This window comes from Saccopteryx bilineata, chromosome 1 (assembly GCF_036850765.1).
Source record: "Saccopteryx bilineata isolate mSacBil1 chromosome 1, mSacBil1_pri_phased_curated, whole genome shotgun sequence".
In the NCBI taxonomy this organism is placed as follows: domain Eukaryota; kingdom Metazoa; phylum Chordata; class Mammalia; order Chiroptera; family Emballonuridae; genus Saccopteryx; species Saccopteryx bilineata.
Window position 1 is genome coordinate 185,693,508 of NC_089490.1, and position 11,649 is coordinate 185,705,156.

The window sequence follows — 11,649 nt, forward strand, 5'->3', positions numbered from 1 at the left end:
GTGACTGGCCTCCAGTTCAGCCATCCTCAAATCCAGCCTCACAACCAGTGCCTGAGAAACCTGTCTGAAATATAATTCAGATGATGCCAATTCCCAGCTGAAAATGTTTCGGTCCCTTCCTGCTGTCCTCAGAGTAAAGTCCAAAGTCCTCAGCCTGGCCCAGGGGGCCCTTCCCAACGCCGCCCCCTCTGCAGCCCCTTTCTTCGCCCTGCAAGCATCGCCCCCAAGCAGTTCTCCCAGCCCCAGCTCATGCTCTCAGGCGGCCAGGCCACAGTTCACTGCGCTTGGAGAAGTCTTCTTCCCGCGCCTCAAGATGGACCGCCCCTAAGCCTTCCCCTTAGTTTCAGCTCAGAAGGTACTACTTCCTTGAAGTCTTCTCTGACAACCTATAGTTAGTCCTGCCAACTCTGGCCGGGCATCCTGCTCTTACTCAACAACGTGAATGACACTGCTTGTTTAATTGATCTTCTGTCCGTCCGTGCCTCCCCTCTCCCCCCACTAGAAGCTCTAGCTTCTGCAGAGATGCAGGGCCTCTGCGCTGGTAAACCTCTGGCAACTAGTCCACTAGAGGTGAAATTCATTGACCTGGGATGATACTTCTCCCCACTGTCATAAATGACATTATAGTGGTGACAAAACATAATTTTATATTTGTTTCTGCACTTAGCAAACACATATAGTGTTTACTGTGGTTCAGACAGTTTTTTTTAAGTGCTTTCCAAATATTACTAGCAACATTAAGGGAGATAAAGTTAGTATTCACATTTTACACAAAAAGAAAATCAAGGCACAGAGAAATTAAGCAAGTTTCCCAAGGTCACACGGTATGTAAATCTGACTTCAAAGACCATAGTCTTGAATAGCTTTGCTGGGCTGCCTTTGACCTGCCATTTCACAAAAGAAAAGCAATCCTATCTGTCAAGAGGCACAAAAGTACTCTCTGTCAGATTCTCAAATAAAAGTAAGGACATGTCAGTGACACTCCATTATTCCCTTGCACTTTTTTGGTTTGGTCCCCAAAAACTTCAGGCAAAGATCTTCAGTTAAATGCTGGACTACAACACACTAGTACAGACGGTTTCCTCTATTTAATAAATGAAGCCTACATTCAGCCCTGTGCTTCAAAATAGTGTTCGCTTTAAAGAAAGAAAGCATGTGTTTGCAGACTGTTTCTGCTGTCGCTACTAGCAAAGCTGTACCTGGGCTCAAGTTCAGCAAAGGAGGTGATGACAGCACTGGAAGAAGAGGAGGAGGAGGAGGAGGAGGCGGAGGAGGAAGGAGGAGTGAAGAAACAAGCCCCTCCAACGCGGGCCCATCTGGTTTGAGCAAGGCTCACCAGCTTGAGCCCAAGGTCACTTGGCTCGAGTCAGGGCACATATGAGAAAGCAATCAATGAACAACTAAGGTGTCACAATGAAGAAATGATGCTTCTCATCTCTCTCCCTTCCTGTCTGTCTGTCCCTATCTGTCCCTCTCTCTGTCTCTGTCACTCAAAGAAAAAAATTTTTAAAAAAAGAAACAAGCCCCTCCAACCCTGCCCTCTCTCACTCCGTGGGCCAAGAAGAGTTCTAAGATCTTTCAATATGTAATTCTAAGGAATGAATACCACCACCACCACCCAGTGAGGTGCCTTGCTATCTCCATTCTACTAATAAAGAAACAGAAAGTTAATGCACTGAGGGTATGTAACGTGCCCAAGGACACATTGCTAATAAGTAGTAAAATCAACTTTATAGTCAGAGATAAAAGCACTCTTTTTTTTTTTTTTTTTTTTTAGAGCATGAAACATCCTGTATTCAGACCTGAGGTGACATTACTTTGGCCAAATTGATTTCCTCCAGCCACATGCCTCCCGTGACTCACTATGAGATGGTGTCAGAAGGCAGACAGTGCCTGTGGGCAACCAAGTCAACCAGGAAGGAGAACTCACACTGCCCGCTGAAACATTAAGTGGCACAGAATTAACATCTTCCTCAGGAAACAGGGGAGGAAATTCCAGTTCAACCAGGGCGGCAGCCTAGCAGTGGTGCAATACAGGTGCGATTCCAGCAGACCTTGAAGTTAAAGAGATGCGTGCCTGAGAATGTCAGGTGTCAGGGGTTTTTCAGTGCGTACGTGCATGTGTGTTTGTTTAAAGAGGAGGATGGCAGGCTTTCTCATGACAAAAGCATCCCTTTGGCAAGTCTATAAAGTATGCTCCTATATTAGGATAATCAAGTGGAGCAGGCTGTGGTTCCTGTTTGTTTTCAGGCCTATCACAAAACACCAACCAATCCCTTCCTAAAAATCACGTTCGTCTGACCCAACCAGACTGACAGTTACCACAGTGCTTTAATGTGCATTGTGTTTATGACTACAAACATCATTTTTTCCTCCGCCTACTATTACTGGAATTCTGGTTTCAATAAAGCAAAAAGAGGCTCTTAAAGATTTTGTTGTTCGTGAGCCAGACCAGTTATTTTTTACAGTCCTGAAATTTAAACTGGTTTGCTCTGATGATCCACGTTAAGCTCCTAACTTACAATATCAAAATTAAATTTACTAAATGTCTTTGAAATTTATAGATTCTTTTTTTTATAGATTCATTATTTTACAGATTGTTTGCAATGCTAGTGTTTTAAATTTCATAAAATTAATTACAGTGAGGCTTTCATACTGGATAAATTCTCTAAGTATAGTTCCATAATCAAAATATGCATGGATATAGGGTACATCATAGAAGATCTTGTGTTATTCATATAACATCAATTGAATGCCAGTTGTAGAAAATAATAATTTAAACTAAATTAAATAGAGCTACATGTATCCACATGGATAAATCTCACAGATAGGATGCTGAGGGGGGAAAAGAAGCTGCAGAACACTTATAGCATGACTCCATTATATAAATTTTAAAAAACATGCAAAACATACCGTTATTTAGGAATGCATTCAGATGAGTTAAAATGCATGGGAATAATAAATATCAGATTTGAGATAGTTGCTAACCAGAGTAGCTTTTATTTCTTAAATTGAGAGGCAAATACAAAGATATTTATTAATGATATTTATTTTTATATTTCTAAAATACCTCACAAACTGTTAAAAGGAAAAAGGCTAATACTCAAATATGAGAACAAACTTAAAATTTACTAAAGGATGAGAGGTGGAACAGCAAAGAAAAGAACGTCTACAAAAAGGTCAGAGGTGCACCTCAGAGACAGAGACTGAGGGGAAGGAACTGTTTTGAGTGGAGGTCTGTATCTAGTAAGCAGTCCTACATCAACCCAAACTCTAATGTCTCTACTATACAAATTAGCAATCAGCGTTATGTACAATAACCATGCCAGAGCACCGTGAAATTCACAGTATTTTAAGTCATGTTCATTGTACTGAGCTAACAAGAACAGTCTCCTAACTACGGTAGATCATGAAATGTACACACATTCTTGATAACTAGGACTTATCATAATAACTTCCTCTAACAGGAGACCGCAGTTATACCCCTTTATGGAGACAGCTTGTAATTGTGGTTAAGGGTTTTGGTGTCAGACAAATGTAGGTTCACATACCAGCTCCACCACTGACAAATGGAGTGATCTGGACAAGCTATTAATCTCTCTAAATTCAGAATCTAATCTCCAAAATGGGGTAAATAATAACACACCACACTGAGTAAGTCTTCATGTTAAATAATATAATGCTTGCCCTGAATTTAAGACAAAGTAAAGCAAATAGTTTATGCTTAATAAAAGTTAGCTACTATTATTGAAATTATTTAAATTATATACAACACATAAATAATATAAAACACTTTTCAGAAGTAGTCTGGGATTGCCTATTTGTCTCTGGAATGGAATTTCACTGAAAGTAACCTAGTAAAACATCCATGACATCCTTAATCAGATTTGTAATCCTAGAAATGTCTACACACTCTTCTACAAATCCTGAAATAAAGCCAATTTTTCTTTCAACAAAATGTAGAAGGTCAAAGGCAACGCAAGACAACACAATGTTAACTGAACGTTTTCATAGCGATGGTTCTAACATCAAACTTTAAAACAGCAACTAAAGACACCATATACTATTACCCATGGTCAAATGTAAACAGTTTACCTATTCCCTACCCACATACAGCTAGCAATACACTTACAGCAGGAGTTATAGAAACTTGCAGACAACACGGTGTTTTTGCCTTTTTTTTTTTAATTCGTGCCTCTCTTAATGATGTAGAAAACAAAATCGTAAAGCTGATATATGGCTTAGAGTCACGGGTTTCAAAACAGCTTCCTTAGGAATTTGTCCTGGAGATTTTAACAATTCTGTTGTAGAGAAGAGGATTACCTAACAGCTCTTCAGAATCTCCACCCCTCTTAGAGATGTCTCTGGGTGCCTTCTTTTTCTCCTTGTGAATTTCCCATAGCAAACACAGAAATGTCCCTTATGTTCTCACGATTTCCTGCATGTTAAACACTAAAGATAATATTCTCCAAAAGCAATGTTCAAGCGTCTAAAAGCCCCAGTGATTGATGGCATCGTCTCAATTCCCCTGCTCATCTCCACTCTTTCCCTTCACCCCCCCTCCAAGAGCTGGAAGGGAGACCAGCTGCTGACACCACGAGCCTCGGCCGCAGGTGGCGTGCTCATTTCCAACAGCCTACTAGAGCCACCTTCTATTGCATCTCCAAATCTCTGTGAATCAGAAATAAATTCTGGAAAATATTTCCCCAAGATGCCACTCCAGCTTTGATTTACCGACTCACCTTCAAGATTTTCCAGCATCCTAAACTACATTCAACCTCGGAAGCCTTTCCATAGTTTGACAAGTGTGTCGCATCTTCTTGGTGGCTAGTAAAAATGAGTTGGACAAATATATTCTTAGGGTAAATAAGCACTATAAGGTTCAATACTAGTCACTGGGCCAGAGCAGCTATTTTTCAGGCAAGAAAGGGGCCTTGATATAAAAACATATACTCCAACTTAGATAATACATCAAATGCTTTTGAGTGCTTATTCTAAACACTTTACATATATGAACTCATTTAATCCAACTAGTAACTCCTGTATGGTAGAAAGAATTATAATCTCTGGTCTACAGATGACAACAACCACAGGGCCACTGTTATGAGGGGCTGAGCCATGCTGCCACCCAGACACACTAATCCCTCAGCCTACAATCTTAATCTGCTGCACCATACTGTCTCATCAGCTATTTTAAAGATTAAACACAAAAATACCCTCCTCCTCCGAAAGTCAATGATACTCCCTAGTCGGCCCCCCGCCACAGTCCCCCCAAAAAAACCTAAGCAAAAAGGAGATGGTCGAAGGACCCTAGCAGTTGGGGGACAGGGAAAAGGCACTGTGTCAGAGAGACACCGAGAACATCAAATAAGTCAACTGACCAGTTAAACGTTCTGAACAAACCTAGCTCCAGCTGCTAGAGGGCTCTAAATGCAGGCAAGGACGACCTGCAGTGTGTCAAATATCTAAAGCTTTGAAAGCCTGTCTTGGTCCATTTGCCCAGTTAGTCTGATAATAATTATTTTTACAGCAAGTCTACATTCATATTAGAAACCAGACCCCTGTTGTAAAACCCCAAATGAGAGTTTAAGATTTATCTCAGAGGATGCCCTGAAATGCGTGTGGAGGGAGGGGGGGTTGAGAGCGGAAGGGGTTGAGAGGGGAAGGGGTTGATGGGATTTCTTTGTGGCAAAGAATATACACAAGTATTCTTTTCCATTCAGAGACCATTTATATTTTTAAATAGCATTTTATTTCTATACCTCTCTAAATTCCACTTCATAAGCACATCAACACAAAATTTACAATTATACCACTCCATCAAAATTAGGGTGCTAAATAGCAGAAAGCCCAACTGAAACTGGTTTATGTCATTCAACAGGATACGCAGAGGTGGGCTTCGGGCACAGAACAATTTGCGGCCCCCAAAGCGGCATCAAAAGTCAGACTCAGTTACATCTGCTCCATCATCCTTACTTTGGCTCCCCTCAAGGTACCACGATGGATGGTGGCCGAGGCGCTAGGCAACGCGACCAGACACTGCAAAAGAGTGAAGAACCGTTTGAAGGAGACTCCTCACACAAAAGGAAATCTTCCCCCAAGTGTCCAGCAGACTTCCCACCATGTCTCACTGTCCAGGACTGAGCATTCTCCTCCTCCTTAAACTAGTCGCCGGCCCAGCAGGCAGGTTTACCGCAAGTGAGTTCGAGTTCACTGATTCTCAAGCCTGACTACACGTCCCTTTCACTGCTTCCCGTGGGACTCGGAAGGTCAGCTGCGACTGAGAACCACTGAGTTAGACTCACCAGAATTACCCCTAACTACATTTCCTTTCCCTGAGTTAGGCTAATCACAATTACGCCTAACCACTTTCCCTGAGTTACTTGGTAAAAAGTGTAGACCCTTGAACAAAATTTGGATTGTCAGGGGGAAAAAAATAATCGTTGGCCGGTCAAATAACAGAATCTACACAACCACTTTACATCTGTGTTTTCAACACACTCACACATCATTTTGTTCAAGCCTCAGGGCTTTCTGCTGCAGTCCCATTTTACAAATAAGAAAACTGAGGTTCAAGTTCACAGAGTGAAATTCTTTTAAATCCTTCATATTTCCCTGTTTCAACGCAACAGCCATTTAAGAAATTTCTCCAAAAGGAATCACCACATGAACTATTTCTTGGAAACAATAAACACAACGGCAGCAAAAGGGAACTTTTATGTTGTCCTGAAGAAAACAAAGCAAAAGTCATCAAAAGAGAGAAACCTAAAAGAAGTACTAAAAGCAAGGCTTGGAAGAATTAAATTCTAGTCCTGGCTGCCACTAACATCCTTCTCCATAGCTGTGACTAAAAACAGGCTCATATATGAGGACCCCCTCCAGCTTTTCTCTCTTCTCCTCTGCTCTTTCTCCTACACACACACACACACACACACACACACACACACACAAAACTAGGCAATCTAAGTGTACTAAAGAGCATTGATGGCCTATACCCATCCATGTAAGTGCTTTAGAAATATGTATTCCCTTCTAACAGAGAATATAGTCTCTCAAGAATGCCTAACGTAAGGCCCTCCCTCAGTAGCTCAGTTGGTTAGTGTATTGTCCCAGTATACCAAGGTTGCAGGTTCAATCCCCAGTCTGGGCACATTCAAGAATCAACCAATAAATGCATAAATAAATGGAACAACAAATCAGTATTTCTCTCTTGCTCACTCACCTAGAATCAATAAATTTATTTTTTTAAATAATAAAAGAATGCCTAACAAAATTTATGAGAAAGAGATATATAGCTTATTGCTGTTTCTGGAAAATATGCCACTTGTTTCTACAGATCAATAGCACCTGAAACTACACTGACATCACGTGAATGGCTTACAAAAGTTTACACTGTATTGAAAGAGGACACTGGTTATTCTAGGAAAGGAAAGGAATGGGGGGAAAGGGACTAAAAAAGGCATTTCAACAAAGACTCCATTGAACTGAGTGAATGATCTCCCACTCGACCACAGAAGTCAACAATCCCAGACTCTTCTCTCCCACCCCTCCCTGCTGTCTCCACCCCACACAGATGTCACATACTATCTCTCAGCCGTCCATCTCCTGCTCACTACGGCTGTTCAGCTTCTCTGAAACACCTTGAGCGATTTTCCACAAGGTCCATATTCCCAACCTTGCAATTAGGGACCTCCATAATCTAACACTGACCTTCCTCCCATTCATCCCATTCTACTACCCGAAATGAAATCTTGATTCCAGCCAGGCTGGTCTCCTCCTCGTCTTCAAACACTGGTGTTTTGGTTTCTTCTCAGTTGGTTCCCACCTGACAAGGTTCTATTCCTTCTTTAAAATACCAGTGAGGCCCTGGCCGGTTGGCTCAGCGGTAGAGCGTCGGCCTAGCGTGTGGAGGACCCGGGTTCGATTCCCGGCCAGGGCACACAGGAGAAGCGCCCATTTGCTTCTCCACCCCTCCGCCGCGCTTTCCCTCTCTGTCTCTCTCTTCCCCTCCCGCAGCCAAGGCTCCATTGGAGCAAAGATGGCCCGGGCGCTGGGGATGGCTCTGTGGCCTCTGCCCCAGGCGCTAGAGTGGCTCTGGTCCCAACATGGTGACGCCCAGGATGGGCAGAGCGTCGCCCCCTGGTGGGCAGAGCGTCGCCCCTGGTGGGCATGCCGGGTGGATCCCGGTCGGGCGCATGCGGGAGTCTGTCTGACTGTCTATCCCTGTCTCCAGCTTCAGAAAAATTAAAAATAAATAAATAAAAATTAAAATACCAGTGAGTTCACAAACTTTCAGAAAACCTTCCCCACTCTAACCTACAACCAACCCTTATTCCTGGTAAAGCGAGAATGCTGACTTGTCACTGAATTATTAAACTTTTAACGTGTGTGTGTGTGTGTGTGTGTGTGTGTGTGTGTGTAACCTTTGTTTCTTCAAGAACTTAGCACAATACAGAGAGGACATGTTCCCCATTTTGAACTTTATTCAAATCGAGGACAATGAACTCAATTATCTCTTTTTTCTTATCTCAATCCCAATATTTAACAAATTATAGGTGCGAAGTATTTTCTGATTGCTACATAACTGAACTCAGCAGTAAGCCTTCAGTTCCCACAGAACCCCCTCCAACTTCTCTAAATATTTGTGGAATATTCAAAGCATCAAGACATCAAAATTACATAATTCAAACAAGTATTTAGTGCAGGCAGGAGACATGCTACACAGGGCAATTAAGAGTAAATCATTTACGCACACAATTCTGAAAATGCATACAATACCATGTTTGCAAAAACAATGCAAAACACCAAAATATAAGCAGTCTGTCCTAGCTGACTGCTATTCTTGCTAAAGCTCCTGCACCTCATGTCTTGCCCGGACTTCTTGACTCTCAGATGTTATGGAAAGGCTCACTGGTTAGGCAAATGATTGAACCTAGACTGCAATTTCAAGTGAACTCATCAAACAATTTCCAAACACTGCAGGACCTTACTGATGCCTCTTAACAGTAGGACAAGAGAAACTGGACACAAAAGAATTGAGTGACCTGCCCAACTGTCATGTAGCCAGGCCCTAACAGTGAAGGCGAATTAAACTCGGATGTCCTGACTTAAGTCCAGTGCTCTTGATCTTTGATAGGAACTCAATGTACAGTTTATGGAGCATGGTGGGCAAAGGCAGTGTCTTCCTAACTGGACAAAAGCATGTTAGCCAAAGCTGTGTCTTTGTCATCTTCTGGGAAAGAATGTAAATTAATTAAATGTAAACATGATAAGAAAAAGTACACTTTGTGGTTGCTCTCTCAAGAATGATTATAAGTTATGGCTTATGGTGAATGTAAAGGACAAGAATCAAAGGAATATGACACCAATTTACAAATTCACAAAGTTTGGAGAAGGCTGACAGCTGGCTCCCCAGATGCACTAGCTGCTGCTGGAACACCAGGCATGTGTCCTGTTTGGCAGAAGAGCTAATATGCAGTCACATAAATAGCTTTCTACCAGTGGCCAAACTGGCTTTGCCATCTGTCTCTCTCCAACACCGAAGCCTCTCTAGCTCCAGAGAGAGCTGCTATAGCCAGTCAGAGAGAAGATACACTTGCCCAGCCAGTGACACTGGTTAACACAAGCTACAGAAGGAAACAGTCTTCTCCTTTGTGATCAGTGTGTGTGCATGTGTTCTGCTTTTCCACACTCACTCTTATATATTTACAGCCCCTCCCTACTTCCCAACCAACACCTACCCAATGCCAAGGCACTGGAGAGCCATCAACCAAATAAGCACACTAGTCATATGTCCCAAACAAAGTAATTCCCAATCCTCATTTTGCAACAACGAAGAGATCAGAGAACTGAAAGGAACCTTGGACATTCCCCAGAGCAGCTGAGTAATGTGCTTCCAAAATTACAAGGATGGCTCACTAAATACTTCTTCAACCTTACTCCAACTTATTCATTAAACGAATATTGACTGTTCCGGGCACTGTTCTGGGGTCTTGAGACAATTGTTCAATATGTTTTAGCTTCTCTAACACAAAAGGGCAGGGTATTTTTCCTAGAGGTGATGTCTACAAACATAGGAGGAGTTAAACTCCCAAGGCTGGAAATTACTGAATTGAGAAACTAGAGAAGAAATACCTTAACAATACTGCCTGCCCCCTCCACTGTCTGCTGTATGGGCGGGTCTTTTTAAGACTATTAGGGAGCACTCAGAGGCATCCTCAAAACCGGCAATGGGTTATAAGCCTGGTCAGGATGCCCAGCTTCTCACTGGAGCTAAAGCCTCCCCATTATCAGCAGCATCACCAACCCAATGTTCCAGCAGCGAATTCGGCCCACCTCCCTCCTAGAGAGACTCTCCCCAGCTACTCAGATACGCAGACATATATACACACACAATTTCTCCTGTGGCCACTTCACTTGCAGGTCTTTCAAAAGACAGAGAACCAGGGAGGAAGGCATGCAGCTTGACCGGGGTGGAATTCCCTATTTGCAGACAGCGCTCCCCCGGGGCCAGGCTGTCTGCGCCCCTGGGGAGCCAATCTCTGATCTCCCCTCGGTGCAGGAGGAGGGGAGGAATGTCCGGAAGGCTGCACAGCGCCAGGTGGACTTTCTGGTTTAGCACAGTGAAGGACCCGGGACACGATGGTCCGGAAAGATCAGAAATGGACAAGGAAAGGGTGCAATTCAACACCCAGCAGATTTTCAAAGAATGCTCTGAAAAGTTCTTTTGAAAACTCACGAGACAAAACTAGTAAAACTGACGTTTCGTAGGAGGCTGGGAGCCGCTTTAGGGTGCAGTCGAGCCTGCCCCTGGGCGGTCCCGCGGGGAACGCAGGCACCGAGGGGCACCCGCGGGAGCTGGCGGGCTCGCGGGCGGGTCTCCCACGCACGGCTCCTGGCTCGGGCCGCCGAAGAGGGGTAGCAGCGGGAAAGGGGACTAGGGACCAGCTGCCTGGGAACCGGGGAGGAAAAATCCAGGCCCTCCCGGACCCGAGAGAACCTCCAGATCCTCCAGCCGCTGGCGCCGGGTACGGGGACTGCCCGTCTCCCCTCGGGAGAGGCTCCTCCCGGCCGCGCCGCGCCGCAGCCCGCCCACGCCCAGGACCCCGCTTACTTTTGGTCGCGGCGATGAGGTTCTTCCCGTCCTTGATCAGCTCTTTGATGAACTTATTGGTCCTCTCGAGCTCCGCTTCATGGGCGCGGATCCTCTCCCTGAACCACGGGCTGTCCAGGTAGCAGTCGCTGAACTCCAGGGGCTGCAGCCCCATGACTGCAGCAGTCGGCGAGCACGGCCAGCAAGCCGCCCGTCGGCCCGGGGGCGCCGCCAGGTGCGGGGGCGCGCGGGCAGGAAGTCCCGGCGCAGCTAGCAGCCCCGGGCGCGCGGCGAGCGCGGCGCGGACATGTCCCTCGGAGCCGAGCCTGACCGCGCGGACGACCGGGCGCCCCACTCTGGGCGGCCCCGCCCCGCGCGGCCCCCGCGCCGAACACCCTCCCCGAGGCGCGAGGCTGCCCCGCCCCGGGCGCCTCCCTGGTCCCTACCCCGCGCTCCCCCGCTCGCCCCCTTCTATTTCCTCCGCCTTCTTTCTTCCTCGCTTCCACCCCCTTCCCTTCCTTTCCCGGGACGCCTCTTCCTTCTCTTCCCAGCGCGCA

At 45.0% G+C, this 11,649-nt stretch overlaps 1 protein-coding gene across 2 annotated transcripts in view; it reads right to left on the bottom strand.

The window, feature by feature from the left end:
* The window catches only part of ARHGAP10 (Rho GTPase activating protein 10), a 294,328-nt gene extending 282,679 nt beyond the window's left edge, over positions 1–11,649 (bottom strand). The window contains exon 1 of one of the 2 annotated variants that reach the window (XM_066281188.1): positions 11,114–11,649. In XM_066281188.1, coding sequence (XP_066137285.1) covers positions 11,114–11,267 — 154 coding nt within the window. In that variant the 5' untranslated portion in view covers positions 11,268–11,649. The remainder of the gene's footprint in view (positions 1–11,113) is intronic. The other variant, XM_066281179.1, reaches the window with a different exon arrangement.